Source organism: Myiozetetes cayanensis, unplaced genomic scaffold (assembly GCF_022539395.1).
Source record: "Myiozetetes cayanensis isolate MyiCay16 unplaced genomic scaffold, myiCay2020 scf16, whole genome shotgun sequence".
Classification (NCBI taxonomy): domain Eukaryota; kingdom Metazoa; phylum Chordata; class Aves; order Passeriformes; family Tyrannidae; genus Myiozetetes; species Myiozetetes cayanensis.
This window is the reverse complement of record NW_026087270.1, coordinates 9571329-9596133: the sequence shown is the minus strand read 5'-3', so window position 1 is coordinate 9596133 and position 24805 is coordinate 9571329. Positions and strand designations below refer to the sequence as shown.

Genomic DNA, 24805 nt, shown 5'->3' with positions numbered 1-24805 from the left:
CTGGTGTCTCCAAAACACTGGCTAGGGAAGTACCCTCTTCCCTAAAGCCTATAGATGAACATGTCTCCTGATTGTAATGAAGTAACAAACTGGCCTTCCTCAGCTGATGCATTTAGAGCCCAGGGCTTTGAGATCAGGACAGACTGATGGCTTCCTCAGGCCTTATGGTCCATCAATCCACTCTCAGTGAATTACAAGGTGCTAGCACTGGAATACTGGACTCTGCAGATTTGCCCCCAGCAGTCCTTGCGGACTGAGGGAAGTGGTGCCAAAGGGTGGCAGTCCAGGTGCTCCGGGAAGCCAAGCTGTGTCCTGTAGGCCACCCTCAGAAAGAGTTAATAATGCAGAGGCATGTTCCAGGTGTTTGGAGTGAGGACAGTTGCAAAGGGGAGGAGAGGTCATTTTTGGGTGGGGAGAGCAGCCCTCTCTGTGAGCCAATGGCTAAACGATTTGGTCTCAACGCCCAGTTTTGGGGATTATTTCATGGGCAAGAATTCGCAGGACTTTCCTCTCAAGGGGATTGTCCTGGATAAAAACTAGGGACTGGACCCCCAAGCTTGTTGGTGTCTCCCTGTCTGTGCTGTAGAAGGTAAAGTGCTATGCTCTGGTACCTTGCTTCTTTTAGGGGAGAAGTTGGGACATCTTTCCTGGCTGCCTACCTTGAAGGCATCCATTGTGCCTGTGTCTGCAGCTCCTCTTTTTGGGAGAACTATGTTGCAGGGTGGTGTGATGTTCTCTGCTGGGATAGACTGTGCATTTGGGACTCAGCCCTGCTGCTGAGCTGAGACGTATGGCTCATTTCTAAGCTCAATTTTTTATGCAGACCTGCTGTATGTTTCTTCAGCTGCCTTTCTTCTAACCTAGAAGGTATTAGCTACAGGAAAGCCGAAGTCTTGCTTTGTGACCCTGTCAGCTCAGCCTGAGTTGCTGTAAGCAGCCTAATAAGGCACTTAATAAGGTAGAGCAACTGCAGCAGGATGGGGCATCTCAAGGTGCAAATTTGATTGAAACAGTGAGAAATTTGTTCAGATAGCAAATCCTGCCTGAGCCACTACAACCCTTCTGGCTCAGTGTCTGCAACAAGGAAAGGGAAGCTGTGTTGTGCATATCTACAAGTGTGGGGCTAAATAACTACCCTCAGGAAAAGGCCACTGCTCAGTGAATTACCTTTCTGTGGAGCAGAGAAATAGGACAGTACAGAAAGCAGAAGCAGTTTGTGGCAGGATTACGAGGCAGTGTGGTAGTATCAGCAAGAATGGACTTGGTGTCTCAGGAGGTCTCTGCCTGCTCTGAGCCCTGTCCCCCATCTGCAGGTGGAAAGCTGTGAGTTGTCAGCAGTTTGTAAGTAAGGCTTTTCCTGCCTGGGTGTAGCTCGTGCTCTGGGGTGTGTAAGTCACTTTTCTACTCATTTTAGGGCCTCAAAGGCAGCTGCTCCTCTGCTGTGCCTTGCTTGTTACCCAGCCTCAGGTGGGACTACAGGCCCTTTCCTTGGGGCAGTTCTGCCTCCTGGATTTCCCTCTTGGCCATACCAGTCTTGCTCCATTTTCTAAGCACTGCCTTTTGAGCTAGGCACTCTGGGCTGGACTGTTCTCTGCTGACAGAGGCAAGTGTCTAACCTCTACCTTGCCACAATCCAGTGCATCCTGATAGCACTGTACAGGAACTACATTTTTGGCAGCTGAGACTTGATTTACAGTGTTGTATTTCTGTCTGTAGACTGGAGGAACATTCTGAATGCGAACACACATAGTGGGCCAGTCCTAGTGGTTGCAGCTTGAGGTGTGCAAGTTGATAGCTAAGGGGAGGAAGGGGGTGACCTGGTCCTTCTGTCAGTGGAATATTGAACCTGCAGTCAAGCAGTGACAACAGTGTACTGCTAACTCTTGGCTGCTGGCTTTAGTGGAGCCTACTCCTTCTCAGCACAGCAGGTCCATGCTGGGCAGTGGTGCAGCTGGCACAGAGAATTGCATTTATCTTTCCCACTGTATTGTGCTCTCACTTACGCGTGGGGTTTCACTGCATTCTGGAAGTGAAAATACAGCCCTACTGGCTGCTGCTGCTTTGCCCATAGGCAGTAGGTAGGGTCCTCAAATGGACAGATTCCTTGTTTGACATGAGTTAACTAAGCCCAGGAAATTCACTTTGCACTGACAGTTCTCAGGATGGACTCGTACCTGATCCAAGTGAATGGCCATGGAGACCATGCCCCTATGCGAGATGTTCATCTCAAGAGTGCTGGGAACAACATATCACCAGGGAAGGCAAAGGGCCGGAAGCCAAGATGGGCTGTCAGGGCTTCTGAAATGTCAAAGAAGACTTTCAATCCTGTCCGAGCCATTGTGGACAGCATGAAGGTGGAACCCAACCCAAAGAAAACTATGATCTCTTTGTCCTTAGGTGAGCACAGTCCTGTGGCTGAAGCCTCTGGGTATTGGGGTCAACTGTGTGGCTGGCAGATTGCAGGGCTCTGAAGCACAAAGGCCAGATCTGTGCATGTCACAGATTGTGAAAACTTTACTATTTTTTCAATCTTTGAAAAGGAGACCCAACGGTCTTTGGAAACCTTCCCACAAACGATGAGGTCACACGGGCTGTGAAGGAGGTTTTGGACTCGGGACAGTGCAACGGTTATGCTCCATCTGTTGGTAAGTTGACAAAGTTCATCCTGTGAGAGTTGGATGAAGGCATGTGCCAGCTCCTACCCCACAGCACATATACAGAGTCCACAGACATCTTTCCCTTGGCACCCTGCAGCTGTCCTCACCAGCAGTGACATGAACACACAATATGTGTATCCCCCAGATACACCTGAGTGCTCTTTCCTGCCTGAGCTCTTTGAGGCCCAAAGCTCCTGCAGAAGCCGTGTTTGCTGCCCCAGCCATTGCAGCAAGCAGGGTTTCAAGCACTCAGAAGAGCTTGGAACTGTATGTCCCTGCTGTGGGTTGCAGCCAATCTCCTTTCTGATCTGCCTTGATCCAGGACTCCCCTTGGGCTCCCTGACTTCACCAACAACATGAGCCTTGTTTGCAGCTTGTGCCAGAAGTGTGTGCAGAGTACAGATCATGCCTGCCTCACCCCCCTCATGTGGTGACAGGGAGGGCTGCCCCAGTGCCATCACTAAACAGTGAAGGCCATGTCATCGCACTCGGCTTTCTTCTGGCTCAGAAAACTCCCTGGTTACCCTCCACACTGCTCCTGTCAGTTCTGTACCCAGGACATGCTGGAGCCAGAGCCTGCCTCCCTGCCTGAGGTCTGTCCCTGCTCTTGGCCATCCTGGCCCAGCCTTGGGGTTTCATCCTTCTTGACCTAAAGCAGGACAGTCTCTGCCACCCTGGGACACCACCAAATGGGTGAGAAGAAGAAACGGTCTGTAAAAACCTTCCTTCCATGTTTGACTTCTCTTTCCTCAGGCTACCAGTCCTGCCGGGAAGCTGTGGCTGCGTACTACAACTGCCCAGAGGCACCACTGAAGGCCCAGGTACTGGTGCTCAGCTAAGGTGCTCCCATCACAGTGCAGGCAGGGTGCTGCTGCCTGTGCCCAGACCACAAGGCATGGGAGCCTTGCCTCAGCTCTCCCTCCCTGTCCCAGTGCCCAGCTATGCGACTGAAGGCTTTGATGACCTTGCCCAAAGGTGGCCTCTTGCTGCTCTCATCCCTTCCCTGAGGCCTTCACCTCCATTCTCCTGAGGAGGAGGCTGGGCTTTCCAGCTGTTGAAGGTTTCATGCTTTCAGTCAGGCTCTGGTGCTGCCTTTTTGGCTGAGAAGCTCTACGTGTCAGAGCCGAGCCTGGGTGTTATGTCACTCCCACATGTCTGGAGCACTTCAGAGTGGCTGTGCTTCCCACTGACCCCTCTCTGTGCTCTTTGCAGGACGTCATCTTAACGAGTGGCTGCAGCCAGGCCATAGAGCTTGCCTTGGCAGTGCTGGCCAACCCAGGCCAGAACATCCTGGTGCCACGGCCTGGCTTCTCCCTCTACAAGACTCTGGCATTGTCTATGGGGATTGAGGTCAAACTCTACAACCTCTTGGTAAGTGGTGGCAGGACTGGAAGGGACAGCCCTGACATTTTTGCCTCTCAGAAATATCCTGGCCCTGCCAGGGGATGTGAATAACCCTGAGTGCCCTGGCACACCTCACCCAATGTGGCAAGTCAAGTTCCTCAGCTGTTACTTCCCCTTCTCTTTACTTCACTAGCCAGAGAAGGCCTGGGAAATTGATTTGGAGCACTTGGAGTCTCTGGTGGATGAGAAAACAGCTTGCCTCATTGTGAACAACCCATCGAACCCCTGTGGCTCTCTGTTCAGCAAGAGACATCTCCAGGAGATCCTGGCAGGTGAGCCTGTCTGGGTGTATCTGGGTCATGGTTACAGTCCCCTGTCTGCCCACATTGCCCATGTCTCAATCACTGCAATACCGTGGCCCAGGGCTTTGCTATTCTCCTCATGACTGACTCCACCTCAGGAATCAAGGCCTGCTCTGTGTGAGGGTTTTGTCTTCTCAAGAACATGCAGAGTGTGTGTCTTCCTCAAAAGCTCTGTGTGGCTTGGACTGCTCATTTCTCCACTCTGGCTCTGCAGAGAGAGTGTTCACAGGAGTCCTGTACTTCCTGAGCCCTGGCCTGACAGAGGGAGGGCTGTGCTGCCAGTTCCCACAGACTGGAGCAGCACTAGGCTCAGTCAGGACAGGGATCTCCAATAGTCGAGCTTTCTGAATGAACAGTCTATAGGAGGAAGATAGGAACTCTCTGCCCTGGGACAGGGCTTCCCTCAGAGCCCTGCCAGGCCCTGTGGAAAAGGTCAAGTCTGTTCCCATGGAGGATGCAGAGTGGCCAAGCTGAATGTCCTCTCTCCCACAGTGGCATCAAGACAGTGTGTACCCATCCTTGCTGACGAGATCTACGGAGACATGGTGAGTGTCAGCTGCAGTCCTCACCCCCAGTACTGCCTGTCCTTTTTGATGCACCTTGGCCATGACAGCCAGGTTCCCAGAGCTGAGGGACAGCTCCACTCCCCTATGCCTGGGTCCATGCCTGGAGCTCCCAGTCCTTTGGTACACAGTCCTGGGGCTTCCTCTCATGTCCAGCTCCTTTCCTCTTCCCAAACTGCTTGCCTGTGAGTGCACTTCCGATGTTCATACCTTGAAGCTGTGAGCTTTCAGCATCGATTTCCCATCACTTCCCTGCGTCCCTTCTTATTAAGTCTCATGCACACCCCAACAGTTCTCACAATAAGAGGCAGGCACAACCCTAACACAGTCTTCTGTCACAGGTGTTTGCTGATTGCAAGTATGAACCCATTGCAACTCTCAGCACCAATGTGCCAATCTTATCCTGTGGTGGCTTGGCAAAGCGGTGGCTCGTACCTGGCTGGCGGATGGGCTGGATCCTAATTCACGACAGGAGAGACATCTTTGGTAATGAGGTGAGAACCGCTGAGTGTTGCTGTCATGGCAACACACTTGCAGAGTCTTCAGTGTATGGATCAACAGGTCTTTAACTGATACAGGCAGGTACTGCTCTTTTGCTCTCACGCTGAATTGATCTTACATACGTTTATGCACCTCCAGGCTCTTTGTGCCCCTTCCTTACTCCATCTGCTTCCAGACACGGTCTTCCAAACACATCTACACTGTATCACACTCCTTGTTTCTGCTGTCCCTTAATACATGCCTTGTCCTTTTCTTGTACATCTAAATTCTCTTCTCAAATAGCTCCAATATGCACTGAAAGTATTCCGTAACTTATCCAGTGTGTGGAGTCCATGTGTGATGTCTATGTGCTCTTACATGGTTTCTCTTAAAAGTAAACACATGCACCCTGCAGTGCTGCCAGTGCCTTATCTGGCTATTTTTCAGCTGTGTTACAAGAACAACCATCTACTGCAGTGACCTTTCCACCTAGAAGGCTCTCTGCAGAGGAAGAGGGAGAAGAGAGGACCAAATGAGTGAGCAGAAAAGCTAATGTTGATTGTCCTTACCTGGTTTTGAAAATGTGTGGGCCCAAAACTAAGGGAAATGCAAAGTGGTATTTGGAACAGCTCTGGCTTTATTTGTATTCTCTGTATTTCAGCCTGGTTTGAGTCAAATTGGGAAGCTCCAAAGGTTTTCTCTGTTGGTGTTACAATCTGCAAAGGAGGAACAGAGCATGGCACTGTAAATAGTCTGCAAAACGTGGCATATAGCCAAGCAAGGGTTCTTTAGTGCTCTGTATGCTCACTGAAGAGAGGGGTGTGAACAGCTGTAGAAATACAGAAAGTGGGCCTTGAAGTTTCCTCTCCTTAAGGGAAGCATCATCTGAGCTATAAGTGTCATGATGTTTTCTCAGATCAGGGATGGCCTTGTAAGACTGAGTCAAAGGATCCTAGGACCCTGTACCCTTGTCCAAGGAGCACTGGAGCGTATCTTGCGCCGAACACCACCTGAGTTCTACCACAACACCCTAAGCATCCTCAAGGTAAACAGAGCAGCAAGGTTTGTTCACGAACATTCACGAGGGAGTCGTATCTCTAGCTCATCATCCTTCCCCACCCCACCTCAAGGCGCAGTTTTGTCTGTGACTAGGAGACCCCAACAAATCAAACTCCATCAGGAGACATTGTAACTCGGGCAGAAACATTGACTGGCATAAATTTCAGGCAGCCCAGTCCTGCAGCTGGAGTTGCTGGCCCAGGGGACAGATGGAGTATTTGGCACTGGCTTGCTGAGCTCAGCTCAATAACACCTGCTGTGCTCAAGGCCATGATCTCCTATGGTGTTTGCATTTGCTGTGCCTTTGTTTGCAGTAGGCAAACCTGCTTATAGTCCCATTTCAGAGCTTGGCTTCCATTTGCTGAGCTGCTTCCTGGAATTTCACCTGTTTTGAAATTTCTCCTTTTTGCTTTTCAGTCCAATGCTGACCTTTGTTATGCTGCCTTATCAGCTATCCCTGGCCTTCGGCCTGTCCGGCCCTCCGGAGCCATGTACCTCATGGTAAGTGAGGAAAGTGATGTGCCTTTTCCTGACCACCAACACTCACAATGGGTCTCACTACCAGTGCTTGTCAATTTTTCAGATTGGTACTTGGCACCAGATCTCCCTTATTGTGCATTTCCACATTGCCCTCTGCAGTAGATGCATCCCCAGGTCACTTAAGAAAGCCATGATATGCTGTTCACTGCTCACAGAGCAGAGGCCAGTACAGTTCATCTCCCTGCTCCTGCACAGATCTCCATGACTCGTACTGGCAAGATTTTTGTTTTACCTGGATTGAAGCCAGGTGGCAATGGGAAGCCCCTACACTACAAGGCAGATTTTCATACCTCCTGTAGAGGTAGCCTTCATAGTATCCTGTGTTGTCTTCTGCTTATGGTGTTACCTCTTTTTCTGCCTTTTTCCATGCCTGTTTAACTTTTTATAATATGCTGAAATTTCCTTTTTCTTCTCATCAAGCTCAATTGAGACATTTAGGACACTTAAACATATTTTGAATCTTTTATTTTTTTTTTATCTCATAGTGTCTCCAGTTTTTCATCAGATCTTAAAATGTGGGTTTAGAACTGGGGAATATTGCAATATCAGTCTCACTCATGTTCTATAGAGAATCCTTATCAGTGGACTTGTTTCCAATTTTACCCAGAGCTACAAATGTCATTCTGCTTATGCTCTTTGTGTAGAGGCACAGCTCTAAGATTCTTTCACACCTACTGTATTTCTGCAGTAGCTGAACATTTATTTTCAAACTAGATCATCTGGTGTATTTTTCCCTACCAACTCTTTCAGAACTTCTGCATGCAAATTATTTCTCAAATTATGTGTTTAACAATATTTTCATGAGATGTTTAAAATGATTTTTGTTTATAAAGGTCAGGCTGGATGGGGCCCTGAGCAATCTGATCCAGCAGTGGATGGCAGCCCCGCCCATGGTGGAGGGGTTGGAACTAGATGAGCTTTAATGTCCCATCCAATCCAAATTATTCTAGAATTCTATAAGTGAATGGCCAGAATAGTACTGTCTTTAAGTGACAGATGGACAGCTGCCTTCTTTACAAATACAGAACAGAAATATTTATTGAAGATTTTTGCATTTTCATGTTATTTTAAATTTTTCATATCATTCTACAAGGATTTATTTTGCTCATGATATTATATACCTTGCTATCTTTTTTTTTTTTTAACTAGGGCATTAGTTTGTCTTTTTCTTACCATATGGATTTCTTGCATGACAGAATTATTAATGCATATTAAGTTCTCTACCAACCTCTTCTTCAGTGTTTTATTTACTCCTTTTCATTTCTAATTGGTTACTGTATCTATGCCATCAGGTACTTTTTACTGAAGTTGTGCTTAACTGAAATTCCAGCTTTAGGTAGTTAATGAAGGCTTCTTGAGAAGCCCAGTTTTCATTAATATGTTTCTGTTTGTATCTTACATTCAAGTCAGCCCAAAAAATTGAGGGCAGACAGCGGGCAGACAGCGGCACTTGACTGGGAAGCTGTTGGACCATGTGTGTAAACAAGGACACTGCAGATAGTTTTGGTGCCCTCGATTGCCATGTTATATCCCTCTGCTGCAGGTTGAGATAGAGATGGAGCATTTCCCGGAGTTTGAAAATGATGTGGAGTTCACTGAGCGGCTCATCTTGGAGCAGTCTGTGTTCTGCCTGCCAGCCACGGTGAGCCTCACGCTGAGAGCCCCAGGGAGCTGCAGGGCCAAAGCATGGCAGGAGAAGCTGCAGGGCTTCGCATCCCTGAGCTCTGAGGGCAGGCTGGGAGTTGTGTGTGCGGTGTCCATGGTCTACAACAGTGTGTATGAGCTGACTTTCTGCTCCAGGTGCTGTGTGTGGCAGTCTCTGGCTCACTAACAGCCCTCAGTCAGGCTGCCAGCATCTTTCCAGTTCCAGGCTTTCCCTGTATTGCTCAAGTTGGCAGAGTTGTATCTCTGAACTCCGTGTACTGCCACACCTTCTTGCTGAAGGTGCTCCTTCAGAGACCTGGGGCTGCTCCCACCTATGTTCTTTTCCTCAGCCTGTTTCCAGCCCCCTGCCCCTGTAGTCCCAAGGAAGGCTGAGAAGGTCTGTGCCCTGTGTTCACCTTCTTCCAGCTCCATTTCCAATATGAGATATGGACAAGGCCTAAAATATTCTCCAGCCTGCTCCTTCACTAACTCCTCCCAGTCCTTTCCCTGGGCCTGCATAGTCCACACAGAGAGTTCTTGGGCCTGTCACCCTCACAGCGTCATGTCTACACAGATGGAGATGGGAGATTTGCTTCAAACAAAAAAAAAAAAAACAGTCTAAGGGAGCAAGAGCCCAGCCCTGCTGTCCTACACTAACCATTTGCACTTGCTGATGCAGCACATGGCCCCAGGGCAGGGCTCTGAAACTACAGCACTATCCTAGGTAATCATCACCCAGCTTCATCTTTTCTTCTTTCAGTGCTTTGAGTACCCAAACTTCTTCCGAGTGGTGATCACCGTGCCTGCGGAGATGATCTTGGAGGCCTGCAGTCGCATTCAGGAGTTCTGTGAGATGCACTACCAGGGTGCTGAGGGGGCCCAGGATCTGGAGTGTGACAAGTAGCCACAACTGGCCTCCTGCCTCTGTCGGGCTAGACCTTGTGTGAGGCAGCAGCCAGGCAGGCAGAGCTGCTTCCAGCCAGCCCCACATCCCTCTGCCTGCAAGAGCCACTGTCTTGCTGTGTCAATTTTTGTGCTCCAGAGACCCCTCAGCACTATGGGAAGAAGACACCACTTCCTCTTTTCCTCCACTACAGCCTGCACACCCTCTCGCATCCAGTCCCCCTGGTCTCCATATAGTCAGCATCTGTACCCTGTGTTGGTCTGTGCTGCCTGTGAACCAGCTGCAGGCAGGGGCAGAAGGCTGTTCCTGGGCCAGGCCCTGTGGCAAAGGCTCCGTTGGCCTGTGACTCCTGTGCTGGCCATGCTTACCCTAGGGGCCACTGTCTCAGAGGATAAGAGAAAAGTACCCACCTCTCACTTACTTGTGTTACCTTAGGAGGCCAGAGCTCTTTATACTGAGCCCTTTGTGTGACAAAGGGAGTAAGTTATTGTAACTTTTTTTATTAATAAAGATTCTGACATGTCATTCCTGCACTGTGCTCCTGCTGTGCCAGGTCAAGCTCTGTCACTGTGTGTGTCACCCTTGCTGGCCCCATGGGGCTGCAGTGCCCCAGGGTCTGTCCCCACCTTGTGGCTGGCTGCCCAGAGCTGTCCGGTGTGACAGCACAGACAGGGTGAGAGTGCCTCAGATCCCCAAAGGAACCCATCAGGCCTGGAGGCAGGATGGGCCCTGCAAGATTGACACAGACTGGAGCCAGGGCAGCTCTCTGTGGCAGCCTGGCTGCTCCACAGAGAACGGTCCTGTCTGCACCTGCTCCTTGGCCCTCACAGCCCTCCTACCATGGACCCCAACAGAGCAGCGGGTGCTGGTGGCAACTGCTGTGGGGAGGCAGCTGCTCCTGGGACCAAGCCAGCCATGCAGGGTACTGGTGCCTAAGCACTCAGGGCTGGGGCAGCCACACATTTTCTGCTGCAGCGGTGAATCATAGGGCGGTGCCCCATGGTGCATATTGTATGGGGTTTTTGTGACATGCCAGTGGGGCCAGGGTTATTGATTGCTGAATACATCAGCTCCATAGAGTAATAAGGAAATAGTGGCCTGATATCTGTTCGTTTGGTGGAAACAAGAGGAGGTGATAACAGCCACCAGAGCACACGTCCTGGTGAGCTGCCCGGGAGCCACTTCTGGAACTGACTGAGGAGGAAAGCTGCACAGAGCCTCACGTCGTCCCCTCCAGCTCTGCTCACCTGTCCTCCTGCAGACTTGGGATCCACGGGTCAACCCTGCCTCACTAGTGACAGGAAAAGTGAGCTAGCTCTAGATTACACACTGCCAGACCTGACAGGTTCTGTAGGCATCTCACAGTCTCCCCTTACCTTGCCTAATACAAAATCTGGGTACCAGTAGTCCATTAGAGGGGAGGTATCTATATGAGAAAGATAGCAGTGTATGAAAAGGTCTTTGACACGTCAGCTGAGTGTCCATGCTACATCTTTTCACTTCAAAGAAAGCAATCACAGAACAAAAAGAGAGGGAAGCTGGGACTATGGGTGAGCATTAGAGATTTCTCCTGGTCTGCTGGGCCAGGAGACCTTTACAGAGTGATGTTTCTACATTGTTACACCATCTTGCACCTACTACAGCTGACAAGTTTCATGTGTTTCCTTGAACTTTTCATGCATCTAAGGTTCTGTGGCTTTAATCCCCATTACTAATGAACAGATCCTGCTTTTAGAGAAAGCTGCTCATTTGAGATCACTCTCCCTTCAGGAACCCCGTTTTTTTCAGAGTTCCCTCAGAGATGTCTGTTAACATGCAAATATTTTGCAATAATTAACATGATTTTATTTTTTCTTGACCCAGTAGCATTTGGCCTGGGATGCTGAGGGAGCCATACCTTGCAATATTCAGTATATTTAGATTTCTCAAGGCCACATCCTCTTTTGCCATATTTTGCAAACATAACACTGCCTTTTGACCACACCTAAGTTTTCCCTGATGAAATAGCAAACTAGCATTAAACCACAAATGTGCTGGTATCATTTTTCAGGTATTATACTCAGATGCTTTGCGTCACTGTGTGGGTGTAGCCTAGAGCACCCTGCCAGCCACACAAACTAGCCTAAGCTGGGGTTTGGAGGTGCTTTGTGCTGAAGAAAGCCCCTTCAGTAATGAGACCAAGCAAGAAGTCAAGACACTGCCCTGAAGCTGCTCTTTGCAGATGCTCAGACAAGGTCTGCAGGGCTTTAGTAGAACTCCCTGAGAGCCCTTCTACCTGACTGTGGGAAAGTAACAGCAGATTGGTGAGGAAAATTGTAGACACACTCAAGTGACTTGCAGCTGAGGTGAGGTGTAGAAGAACATATGTATTGGACTAGTTGTTGTTTAGCCTTGTGTGTTTGATGAGTAGTACATCTGTGTTTAGATAACACAGGCCTGTGATAGACTGAGAAACACCCCACTGAACATGCTTGAGATTCCTGCTCTGCTGTGTTAAGATCAAATCTCAGTGGTAAACTAAGCCTGCAACAAGCTCTGATATACAGGTGAAAAGATCTGGTTTGGTGATCCTTGAGCAAGGACCAGGCTCCACAGTGCTGGTATCCCTGTTTGTGTGCCTCTGCCTTTGGGTACTGCTTTGAGGATCCTCTGGTTAGTGAGGTAGTGGAAATAAATTTACTCTGTAATTCATCTGTGGTTTTGTGTTTGTCCCTGCATCCTGCCTCTGCCAGCTCCCACACTGATCCACAGCCAAGCTCCCTGTCTTAGCTGGGGAGCACCAGTGGTACACTCTGGCACAGGCTTGCAGTGTGCTTCTGCTCTTCTCTGCTGTCTGGACTGGCTGTGTTTAGGAGGTGAGTGACCTACCCCAGACATGGGGATGTAGGCAGAGAGGCAATCTGGTGCCTAGTGCTCTTCTTGGAAAGGAAGGAACTTCTCAGCTCAGGGGCCAATGCAGATGAGGTATACTAGTCCTCAGCTTCCGAAGGGGCTGGCAGCAGGGTTCAGCACTGCTGGCATGCAGGGCCATATCACACCTGCCAGCAGTGAGGCCATCAGCTCCCACAGGTGCCTTAGGAACCTGAATGCAGCCCTGGCCTCACTCACTCCCTCTTCTAGCAGCCCTGGCTGACTACAACAAGGCTGTAGAGCAAAGGGGTCCTTGAGGGTCTTCCTGTCTTGGTGCCATGGCTTTTTGCTGCAAGAGCTTGTCTGCACTGGTCTGCTCTCTGCCAGCATGTAGCCACTCTGTACACCTGCAGTGGGAAGATGTGGTTTGCACTGATCTGGACCCAGGATGGTTGCAGGAGTCAGTCTGGGGACGAATACGAAGGCTGTGGAGTCCCAGGGCGCCTGGGAGGTCAGGCAAGGCATGAGCATGGTGTGGGAGTGGGACCCCAGGGGAAGGTGTCCATGCAACACTTCTCTGTACATAGCTGGCACGTAACCTTGTTCTCCCAGGCTGTGCAGGCCTGTCAGAGGCCAAAGGAGCTGACTTGCTCTGGTGGCATCACTCAAGACACGCAGCAAAGGGAAGCACAGGTAGACTTCCATGAGGATGAGAAGCGTTGGGGAGCCCAGCTGGTTCTGGGCTCTCAGTATGCTGAAATCCTGAAGATGGAACTTCTTACACCTGGCAGAGGGTTAACCACGGACAGTGGGGACTGTGACACAGTGGGTTTCCTGTGAGGAATGTCAACCTATGGTGTTAGGACATGTGACTGTATGTCCAATCATAAGTTTTTATGATAGTTGTAAACCAGTGCTGTGTGTACATGTGACATCCCAGAACTGTATAAAGGTAGCTGCACTGTTGCAATAAAAAAAGCTGCTGGTATCCTGAAACCCATGTCGCCTCCCCGCCTCGACCGCGACGTACGGTGAACCCACGACGTGATTGCGAAGGAAGATAGAAGAGAACTTGACGACAAGAAGCGAACGAAGAATCGCTCGGGCGGGACCTCGGGAAGCTGCTACCCGGAGGGATCAGACGGCCGCTGACCCCCCCGTTTCACTGCTTCTCAGCCCGAGAGATCGCACGCTGCTGAGCTGCCTTTCGCTACTACTGAGAACTTTTTCGCTGCTGCTGAGACTTTTTCACGGCTACGTAAGTTACTGAGCGGTCCGTTATCAACCCTCCTGCCGCGCTGCCCCGTTCTACCTCGGAGCATTCGTAATCTCGCTCCGCTCCCAGCCTTCCCGCAGGGCTGCCCCGCTCTTCCCCCTGGAGCATTCTGTTATCTCGCTCCGCGTTCCAGCTGCAGCCCCACGGACACCGCCTGGCTGCGTACGCAACCTGTGTGCCAGTATGTAAACTGAGTAGCCCCTCTCCTGACATCTCGGCTGTGCGCAGCTCTTTACCCTGCTCCGTGCCCGGTTCGCGTCCCCCCGCTATCACGGGACGTCCCTGACTGTGCGTGGAGCAGCTGAGACCGCACCCCAAACGTGCCCTGACTCAGCAGTGCTCTTTGTTCCGAGCGACCCTGCCTTCGTTACTCCCGCAGCTGCCGGGCAGGTAAATTGCTGTGTGCCGCCTCCCCCGCTTGGCTCGGACTCCTGCGAAATCTCGGTATCCCGGCAACTGCCGTTTATCAGCAGTCTGCTGCTCAAAGGCAGCATTTCAGGTACAGTTTAGCTTCGCTTTTATTATTACTCTGCTTGTAACTTACATTAATACCTCCTTAAGCAATCTAGAAGGTTTTCACGTCCTGAACAAGGATGGAGAGAGACAGCTCCGAGAGAGCTGTTGGAGGCGGGAACTCCGGTGTAGATTTTAAAAGCGACAAGAAAGTCGCAGGGGCCCGGTCCAGATATTTTGGAGACAACTGTCTAGAACAGGTGAACCACCGGAGTATAATAGGTTCCATGTTATCTAGAGAGGATGACTCTGTCATCCAGAGTGGCAGTTATTGCTAAAGAGAAACATGGAATCAAGCTAGATGCCCTGCTCCTGCAAAAATGCTAATTTGGAGCAGAGATCAAGGATGCCAGGACTTCTAAAGTTGCTTTCAGGGGAGTCATGGAATTATTAACTTCCTTGACACCTGCTTTTTGAAGCACTGAAAGACTTTAAGTCAAAAACTACCAATTATAATATGAGAAAAAAAAAAAAAGAGAAAAATAGAAAAAATTTTAAAAAAGGAAAAATTAAAAAAATGAAAAAAAAAAAAGGGGGGGGGAGGATACTTGTCTGTTCAGCTAGCTTTTGAGGAGCAATATTCTTATCCTCCAACAGTCTGCTTTCTACCTGCCTGTTGTACACACACAAGCTACATGGACAACTCATTTATGGACATTCAACACTGAGAAGAAGGAATACCATTCTTGTGGACTGATGAAAGAAGGACTGGTTAATTCTTTGCCTATGTGTGTAATTGTATTGTATTATTGCTATTGCCATGTCACTAGTGCAAGGGCCCTGTATTAGCTGATGCTGGCAATTTTCTATAATACAAAAGAGGGGGAGTTGTTGGGGAGCCCAGCTGGTTCTGGGCTCTCAGTATGCTGAAATCCTGAAGATGGAACTTCTTACACCTGGCAGAGGGTTAACCATGGACAGTGGGGACTGTGACACAGTGGGTTTTCTGTGAGGAATGTCAACCTATGGTGTTAGGACATGTGGCTGTATGTCCAATAATAGGTTGTTATGATAGTTGTAAACCAGTGCTGTGTGTACATGTGACACCCCAGAACTGTATAAAGGTAGCTGCACTGTTGCAATAAAAAAAGCTGCTGGTATCCTGAAACCCATGTCGCCTCCCCGCCTCGACCGCGACAGAGAAGTAGTCAGGGAAACACTGTGGATGTAAGAGGAGGCAGCAGCAGTGGGATGGGAAACAATACTTACTTGAGGTGACTGGGAGGGATTTTGCAAACCAGAGTGTGAGAGGGCAGAGGAGTTCTGCAGGAGAAGGAAGGCTCAGCATGGGCAAAGTCTTGCTATTGACATGATAGCCATGAAAGACACAGCCTCAGCAGGGTTCCAGTCACTAGAAGGCACCTAAAACTAGCTAAGTTAAACTGGTCAGAAGAAGGTTATAGTTATCTCTTCTATAGTGGCCTTCAGCCTGTGTCCCCAGTACTGGGAGAGCTTCCTGGGGGGCAGCAGCACTGGGATTTTCCTCATGGTTTGGCTGTCTGGCACAGGCTCTCACAGTGCTGTCATGTATTGTCTTCAGTTCTCTCGTTTGACTTGGGTTAGTGTTCCCTGAAGCTTTGCCAGAGCAAGTAGGTGCTGTCAATAGGTCTAAATGACTTATTTCCTGGATACCTGGCAGAAGTAGTTGGTGCTAGCATGGTAGTTGGTTCTTCTGTACTCCAGTGCACTGTGTGAGCTTATGAATGCTTCAGGTCTGCTTATTGCAGTTGTTTCTCTCTACCCTAAACTAGCTGTTCTGCTCTAGGATTCAGTGTCTTGCTGATTTCTGGTTATAGACTGCCTATGTATGTAAAGAAGGCAGAAGTGGACTAGTGAAATTAATTCAAAAGTAGAATAAATACTTTTTTTTCTTACTTTTTTTGTCTTTTCTGTAATGTGTTGGTAAAGTATGATGTGACCTCATTTTTAGAGCCTTATTTTCACAACCTTCTTTCTTTCTTTCATTCATGTTTTCCCATTTTCCTGTTCTCCCACCGCTTGATATTAGAATGCTATATTACAATGAAAACAATAAATGATACTGCAACTGCACTCAGGGTGAGAGAGAGGGAATCAGCCACTATCCTTGCTCTTGCCTACTGCAACTTTGGGTACTTATGTGCCAATTCAAACACATCTATTTATCTCAAACTGCTTCTAAATAAAAATATAGCTTTAAAACTTATCTCTAACACAAGGAAAAGGCCTTAGCAACTTCAGTGCAGGAGCACACCAGCCTGTCAAATTACCGTCAGGTTTCTTTTCTGGAAGGAGCAGAGTTTTCCCTGTGCAATTTGAAACACAATGATACAGCAGTACTCAAATCCAGTAATCAGCACAGGAGAACATTCATAGCTTTTATGTGAGCAGCCATTGCAGCTTTCTGTCATACTCAATCTTGCACAGCCATACATTTCCATCTTTCCTCTACAGCTTTAGTGGTGTCAGCTAAAAAGCAAGTGAACTCCCTCTGCTTTGAAAGGGAGACATCTTTCTGTGGTAAGCATCCACCAGTGCAGTTATAGCACTGACTCTTCCAGCAGCTCCCTGGTATCAATAACCTTTGGGATGCAGAAAATGTGAACCATCCCATCACCTACCTAAAAGATGTAGAGACTTCCACAGCATGATCGCCATGAGCTGCTTTAGGTGTCAGCCTACTATGAATTGTTCTGCAGGGTGTACAAGAGCAGATATTAAAATCTTGGATAGCTCGAGGACTACAGGTAGGGAGAAATTACTCATTGTCTTTCTTGATTAAAAAAAAAAAAAAAGTGATAATATCAAAAACAGTTTTTATACGTAGGTTCAAAACAGAGGGAAGTAGTTCTCACAACATGCAGCCAAGCATACACCTATTTCCAGGACATCTTGTTGATGTCAAAAGTATCTGAGTTCAAAACAAGATTGGAGAAGTGAATATAAAAAATCTAGGTGCTGTCAAATGCAAAGACAAGGTTAATCTGAACTGAGTTTAGACATCTTCTATGTTTATGCAAGCATCACCCTCCACTCTTGTCACAGCCAACAGAAAAGGAACAGGAACTGTCCGGACATCATTCGCTAGTTTATTTTGGATATCTCCATTCAGAGAGGTGAATTGTGTCATCCACATCCCTGGCTTCAGGCCAAGAGAGCATGTAGGGAGGAAATGTGTTTCTTGTTCTCTTCCCTAGGCATTGGCTTTTGACAATGGCAGAACACAGGGCATGGGGTTAATCCAACCATACAGCTGAGCTGGTTTCACTGCTCCAGGTATGCCTTGTTCTCTCATCAGACACATCCTCAGGCAAACTACACACAGCCAGAACAGAAATTCTGATACATCTCTGCTCATGCAGCTGTTGGCCAGGGAGGAAAATGCTTCAGGAAGAGCCACTCAAGTAGTGTGACCTTTACAAAGGTTTTGCAACACTTCATGACCTACAGGTAAATCCTTCCTACGGACAGTGTCAGTGCAGGGCATGGGAACACACAGCTGAAATTCAGGTCTCACAAATCATTGCATGGTTCATTACAGGGCCCTACCTGGGCCACTGCCAGCTTCTCACCTTGTTTCCCAGCCCAGGGTTACCAGGGCTTGACCATTTGTGTTGGCAATGCAGCAAGTGAAATGGAACAGGACCTGCCCCATTCGGGTTGTTTCCCCTCCTGGAAGCACCAGCCTTGCCCAGATTTTTTGCTTCTGCTGTCTCCTATACTCCACTTGCCCTGAGAGCAGCTCAGTAATGTCCCTGGGGACAGGGGACACCATTAAGAGAAGGTCTACATCTCTCCAAACTGTGTGACAGAAAATATGAGATGTGGAATAGGAATGACCCAAAGTAATTGTCTCTACACAGTACCATTTCTCTTGAGCCCCGTGGCTGCCCTGGTCCACTACCTTACCTAGCACAGCCCCACTGCAGCTCCAGCACCTTTGTGAATCATTAACAGGCCAAGTCCAGCTGCTCCTTCCACAGCTTCTTTCACACAATTTTCTTTCCCAGCCCCCAAATGTTTAATTCAAGCAAGGCACAGACAGAGAAGAGACAAAAAGATTTTATGTGAATTAGCATTTCCTGACAATATGACAAGCAACCAGAGCAATGGTAGGAAAATACACCTTGTCTCTGCACTCCTGGTGGCACTGCTGACACTCCATAGATGTCCCTGTTCCTCCTTTTAGAGACAGCCACCTCTTTTGCTTGCAACAGGGCTTAGCTTAAAAGCGCTTCTCAGCCTCCTTCGTGAACTTTCTGGCCCTTCTCCTTTATTAGCAGTGCCTGGTCATCTGAGCCCCTGGAGTTCGATGCTTTGTGCTTAGTGCAGGGTGGAGCCTTTCTAGCCTGAGCTGATCAAAGTAGGCGGGCAGTGCAGAGCAGTCACTCTTAGAGCTGGGATGTACACAAATGAAGGGGACAGGAGGGAGCAGCCACAGGTGTAGGTAGGAGCTCGGAACACGTGTAGATGAGAGCCCAGCATGAAGGCAGAGTGTTCGTGTGACTGCTTAGAGAGCTGTGCATCACAGCAATGAACTTTGAGGGCAGCTTTGCTTGAATCAGGCCCGGTGGTGCTTCAGGAGGACTTGCTAAGGTGAGAGATTTTCAACCATTTCTTGGTATCTGGTGTGGATGCTCTTGTGCCCAGGACTGTAGTCACTGCTTATGCTCAGCATCCTGAACTGGGAGATTATTTTTGTAAAACACTGCAAACATACAGATGCCAGCAAATTGCTACAATTCTTCCTGCAGACAGAAGCTGTTGGCTTGATTTAGAGGGTAGCTCCTGCTTCTACAGACTGTCTTCTCAGTACCCTTACTCAGCTTTTCCTACTAGTGACTGTCCTGCCAGCTGCTCTCCTCTGAGTGGGTAGATGACTTCTAATTTTGCAGAAGATGACCAGGACAAACTGAAGAAGCATTTGAAAAAACTATGAGCAACCATCAGTGCCATCAAAGACCAGTGCTGGGAGCTTCCCTGGCACCAGATCCTCTTCACTATACTGCTGCCACTTCAGCAGTGGGGAATGTGTACAGGTCTGGAGAACTCCCCCCAGACTGGCAGAGCACTAGTCACCAGCCTGCACAGCATGAGGTATTTTGGGCTATCTCACACCCACCCCAGGCGTGCATAGATTCAACAAACCCTGGGGACGTGCCACCCAATGTTCAGAACGTGTTTGATGGGTATATTTCCCTTGGGCTGATTGTTTCTTTCTGTAATGCTTGCTCTTTGCCAGGATCAAGATTTTCCAAGGTCCCTGTGTCTTTCTGGAAAAGCATAAAACTCTACTTTTTTTTTTTTTTTTTTTTTTTGAGACTCTTGCTGCTCAGGCAGGCAGATTGGGATCTTTGTGGATTCTTAGTGTTCTCATACATTTGCTGTGGGAGACTAACAAAGTGACACTGGATTGTCATTTTTTTCAGTAGTTCCTATGCTTCATCCTTCGTACCCTGAGATTCTTCCTATTCTTTCTTCTCTCAGCCAGATCCTGGCTCATCTCTCTGCCAGCACACAGCATCAATGTGTCTTTTTTTGTTCTGCAGCTGAGATTGTCTCAGTCGCTCTGGGCTGATCTTTACTCGGCAGCTCTATGAGAGCTTCATATTTTCAGTTTTGGAAATGAAATTAACTGAATCCCTGGTGACTCTGGATGTTTGCTGTAGGGAAAATGTGGTTAAGCTTGAGACCTGAGTTTAGAAACGTCCCAGCTGCCCTGATTCAGAGATACAGTGGTGAAAAATAAGGTTATGTAATTAGTATTTCTTTTATATTAGGAAGGTATGATAGAACTTCTACTGTTCTTTGCTGCTACTCTATTCCACTTCACCAGGCACACAACTCATTTCAGTCCTTCTTCCCTCTGTAGAACAGATTTGTCAGGGCAATGATCATCACTATTTCTTGTATAAGAGTGAAGAGGCTATTGAGGCTCTGGCCTCACATGAGGTCATTTCTACCAAGAACAGTCAAGGGAATGGCCTGCATACTCTGTCAAATGTCTAAAACGTGAAGCTATCCCACCCTGATTCGATTCAAGACAAAAACATGCCCTTTCTTCCTAAAAAAACCTGAATCTATTCTCAGACTATTTGCATGCAAGTTCCCAAAGAAATAATTATTTCTGCGGTTTTAAATCTGCCTAGGCATTTTCATGCCAGTGTGCATGTCTGCTCAACAGTTTTCTTGATTAATAACTTCTGGCTATGGTCCAGGAACTGTGTGAGGACTTAGAGTAACAATATTAATCCGATTGAAGTGATATTGTCAAAGTTAATTTGGAAGCCAGGACTTTTGGTAAACACTTCTGTATTCCTTGCATTGTATTTGCAAGGAGGAAGTTGATAAGTGACTGACTTTTACACACTCTTTGTTTGCAGCTCTTCCTGGGTTGGTCCAAATAGCAACCTGATTCAGCTTCTGGTCAGACCTGAACACTACAGGCCGTTTGTGTAACCAAAAAAATCAGTGGGCTTCTTGTCCAGGAGACCAGAAGCATGTGGGCCCTTACTAATGCACAGCCCCACCCTTGCAAGACATTACCAAAGGAAAATTCATATTGTGGTAGCACTTACTGGCAACAACCAGGCTTACCCATTTGGCTGGGTATTGTCCTGGCTCTGAGAAATTATAATTGCTGCCTTATAAACTCTAAGATCAAAACAATGCCCAGCAGATGGTTTAGATAAACAAGTCAATTTATGCATGTATGTTGGAGGGACAGATGAGTTCCTAGTTGGTAAGCAGCAGTAACTGTACCTGAAAATCTAAAACATCAGTACTAGAGGAACTGAAATAATAGGAGGAGGCACCTCCACACAAATTAGTCTGAAAAGCTTCACTGCAGAGGGAAATTGAGGCAGGTCATAAGGAGGAGGTTAGGAAAACTCTGGGAGCAGCCATGATTACCATGGACCCAGAACATGACATGGCTCACATGTAGCAGGGAAGCAGTGTCTGCATTGTGGCTGGTTGGGTCACATATTATACCTTTGCTGCTTTAGTAGGGGGGCTGCTGCTCTGCATGGGCCCGTGCAGTCGTGGGCCGCCCAAAAGTAGTGTACAACGCTGGACCTGAGCTCTGGTGCCGCTCTGTCCACAAGGAACTTCCATCTTGCCCCACAGCCCTGAAGGCCCTGCTCTCTCTGTCCTGTCTGGCTGTGGATGTACCTGGAAGGACTGACCATGACTAAGAACCAGCAAGGTTTTTTAATGTTGGTTCACCTTGGAAAATGTAAAGCAGCTGCACTGGCGAGAGGGGTCTGTCTCGGCTGTGGCACAGCTGAACTGCCAGGCTGGCAGGGAGTGATGGGGAGCACCCCATGGTACCTGGGCCTCAAGAAGGCAGACCCCCTGGATGGCCAGTGCTGTGAGCACCCCTCTGTATTCAAGGCACAGTCAGGCACTGCTGGGGGAGGGAAGGAGAGCGCACAAGACAGGAGCAGTTGGCAGAGCATGCTTTAATGTACTTTTTGAAACAGAGGTTCAGTGTGAGAAACAAGGAGCCAGCTTTGGGCAGAACTTTGAGTTTAATTAGCACATTCTATTGTACCTCTTCTCATTCAAGACCTATGGAATGAGTGGGGTAGGAAAGAAGGGTAGCAGGAGACAGTCTTTAAAAAGGAGTTAGGCTAAGAAGAAGGCTGGTAGGCAGTTAAGCCTGCCTACACTGTAGGCCTGTTTAGCAAAACTGTTTATGATGCTCTGCCTGTGGAGGAGATATTGTTCTGCTTGGATTTATTACAGTGCCAAATTACTTCCTTTGGTATGTGAGTTTTTGCCTATGGTGACAAAAAATGTTTCCCGAAATTTCAAAAAGAATACAATCAAACCAAACTGAAACCTGTATTGTATGTTTACGGCATTTTGGCATTAAAATAATTGTAAATGATGATCAGAGCAGGTATTTAAAAGTAACAGTGTGGAACTGTTGAATTCTCCACAAAAAGTGATTTTTTTAACAACTTTTCTTCATAAAAATTGCCCAGATCATGTCTGCAGGGCTTGTGTACATGAAGTACACATTTGTGTGTACAGACTTATTTCAATGCATTCAATTAGCTCTTAAACTTTGATAAAAATGCAGACAAGCTTTTCAATATCTTTTAGGACAGCTTTAGACAACACTTACTGACAACATTAGACTAACTTACTGACAAGCTGTGTTTTTGTTACAGAAAACCTCCAGCCCTGCAGAACTTATGTCCTTTCCAAAGACGCCTTGTGCAGTGGTTGTCACTGGTATTGTGACAGCTTTCTAAAACCCTGTGCCTGCAGAGAAATTCACAGGAGCCTGATGCACCACATCCTGCCTTCTTTGTGATCCTGTGATGCTGAACTTCCTCCGTCTCTGCAGATGCATTGCAACCATGGTGAAGTCTAGAAGAGTGCACTTGCTCCTGATCCTGGTAGTTCTGTTCTTCCTCCTCATCCACTTCCTGCCCTGTAACAACAATGCCCCCTTGGAAGAAAAACCTTCTCCAGTCCACATCCTCATTCTCTCCTCCTGGCGATCAGGATCTTCCTTCACTGGACAAATCTTCAGCCAGCACCCCAGTGTTTTCTACCTGATGGAGCCCGCATGGCATGTCTGGGTTAAGATGTCTCAGAACAGTGCCAAAGTCTTACACATGGCAGTGCGGGACTTAGTCCGGTCGGTCTTTCTGTGTGACATGTCTGTGTTTGATGCTTACATGTCTAGCCAGAAGAAAAAGTCCGATTTATTTCTATGGGAGACAAGCCGAGCCTTGTGCTCCCCACCTGCCTGTGACTTGTTCAATCGCACTGACATAATCACTGCAAGCAATTGCAAAAAGATCTGCAGCAAGTACCCATTCAGCAAGGTGGAGGAAGCTTGTAAAACCTACAGCCACATTGCCATCAAGGAGGTTCGGTTCTTTGATCTGAAAGTCCTTTACCCCCTCCTCAATGATCCGTCCCTCAACCTCAAAATTATTCACTTGGTCCGTGATCCCCGGGCTGTGTTCAGTTCCCGCGAGAAAACAGTGGCAGACCTGAAACGTGACAGTAACATTATTATGGGGTCTTGGGGGGCAAAGGGTGAAATGATGCCCTACAACACAATGCAAGTAATTTGCAAAAGTCATGTTGAGATTTATAAGGCAGGCAGTCAGGCCACTCCCAGCTTCCTGAAAGACCGATACTTGCTGGTTCGCTACGAAGACATTGTCAGAGACCCGCTGGCAAAGGCTGCGCAGATGTACAGGTTTGCAGAACTCCATTTCACACCAGAACTACAGAAGTGGGTGCACAACATCACTCATGGGAAAGGTCTCGGAGCACGGGCCTTTGGAATTGAGTCCAGAGATGCACAGAGAGTATCCCAGGCCTGGAGGAAGACACTTCCCTTCCAGAAAATTAAAAAAGTGCAAAATGTGTGCAAGGATGCGATGGACTTGCTGGGCTACCGGCTCATTCAATCTGAAGAAGAGCAAAAGAATATGTCACTGGATCTTTTGTTTGCCCAGAACTCCTCTGAGTACCAAAGTCTAAAGGCAGAAAAGCTGGTGTCTGTACCTACTCTCTGAAGCCTGCAGAGTGCAGAACTGTTCACTAGAACAAAAGAGGACAGAGGTGCAGGCATAGAAGTGTAAGGACGTGTGCATGGATGTAAGGACAAGTAACATAGGAATCCTGACTGCATTCACGAGAGCTCTCAGAAGCTCTAAGGCCCCTGGAGATTCAGCCACAATGAAGGCTGAAGTAATGCGAGTTTGTTCTCCAAATTATGTTTAGATTGGAGCACATGGAATAGCAAAGCAGTGGGACTAGATATCAGAACTCAACCCTGCCACAGACCACAGTTAAGTACTGGGGAAAACACACGGAGCAATTGCACTGCAAAGGAAGAGGAAATATAAAAGGAAGCTGAATAGAGAGAACATTATTTGCTGTGCTGCCACATGGGATATGTAATACCAGAAGAGATGTAAGGATGATCAACATTTGGTTTCTGGAAAGATGCTTTTTTTTTGAACACTTGAGTTTTCAAGCCTAGTTTTCCTTTTGCTCCATTCCTTTGTCTGGGTATCCAGCCTTGCTGGTAATGTTGGGGAAATGTTTGTGTTCACTTACTGTATAATGGGAAAATGGAATAAACCCACTATTTTTGAAAATAAAAACTCCTGGATTTGCATGTGGGGATCCATTTCTGAGATTATATGAATCCATTTATTTTTTTAGCTGAAATAATTCTGTCTTCTAGCTTTCAAACCTGAGAATAGTTGGGAGTTCTCACAGTCCACATGTGTGACTGGAATTCATGCTAAGGCTGAGATCCTAAAGACAAGGTAAGGACACGGATTCCATTGGTATAAATACTGGAACTGGGAAGATAGGTTTATAGGAGTGGACTGAAGAAGCCCATGGCACAATTGGAGATGCCATTCTCCCACCTCCAATGGGAATATGTAGCTCAAACCAGAACAACAGAATTATTTTTACCTGGTTTTATCGGTGTTCTAGAAGACAAGAAGAAAAACTTGTTACCAGACTTGGGGAGGAGTGAAATGCCTACAAATACCTCTTCCTAAACATCTATTCCACATGTAAATTGGGGAGTCCCTTTAACACGTATCTACAGATCACTTGCTACCTTAGCAATGTGGATA

General features: G+C 47.8%; 2 protein-coding genes across 2 annotated transcripts; both read left to right on the top strand.

Moving 5' to 3' along the window:
• Positions 1–425: 425 nt before the first annotated feature.
• On the top strand, positions 426–10078 carry TAT (tyrosine aminotransferase). Its single transcript, XM_050311579.1, has 12 exons — positions 426–589; positions 2155–2397; positions 2541–2645; positions 3411–3478; positions 3870–4028; positions 4195–4333; positions 4856–4908; positions 5268–5420; positions 6323–6451; positions 6883–6966; positions 8549–8647; positions 9410–10078. The coding sequence occupies exons 2-12, from the start codon at positions 2163–2165 to the stop codon at positions 9551–9553; spliced, it is 1368 nt and encodes a 455-aa protein (XP_050167536.1). The 5' UTR covers positions 426–589; positions 2155–2162; the 3' UTR covers positions 9554–10078.
• Positions 10079–22395: 12317 nt separating this feature from the next.
• LOC126637988 (carbohydrate sulfotransferase 4-like) lies at positions 22396–24275 on the top strand. Its single transcript, XM_050311576.1, has one exon. It carries the CDS (start codon positions 22505–22507, stop codon positions 23720–23722), a length of 1218 nt encoding a protein of 405 aa, XP_050167533.1. The 5' UTR covers positions 22396–22504; the 3' UTR covers positions 23723–24275.
• Positions 24276–24805: the final 530 nt, after the last annotated feature.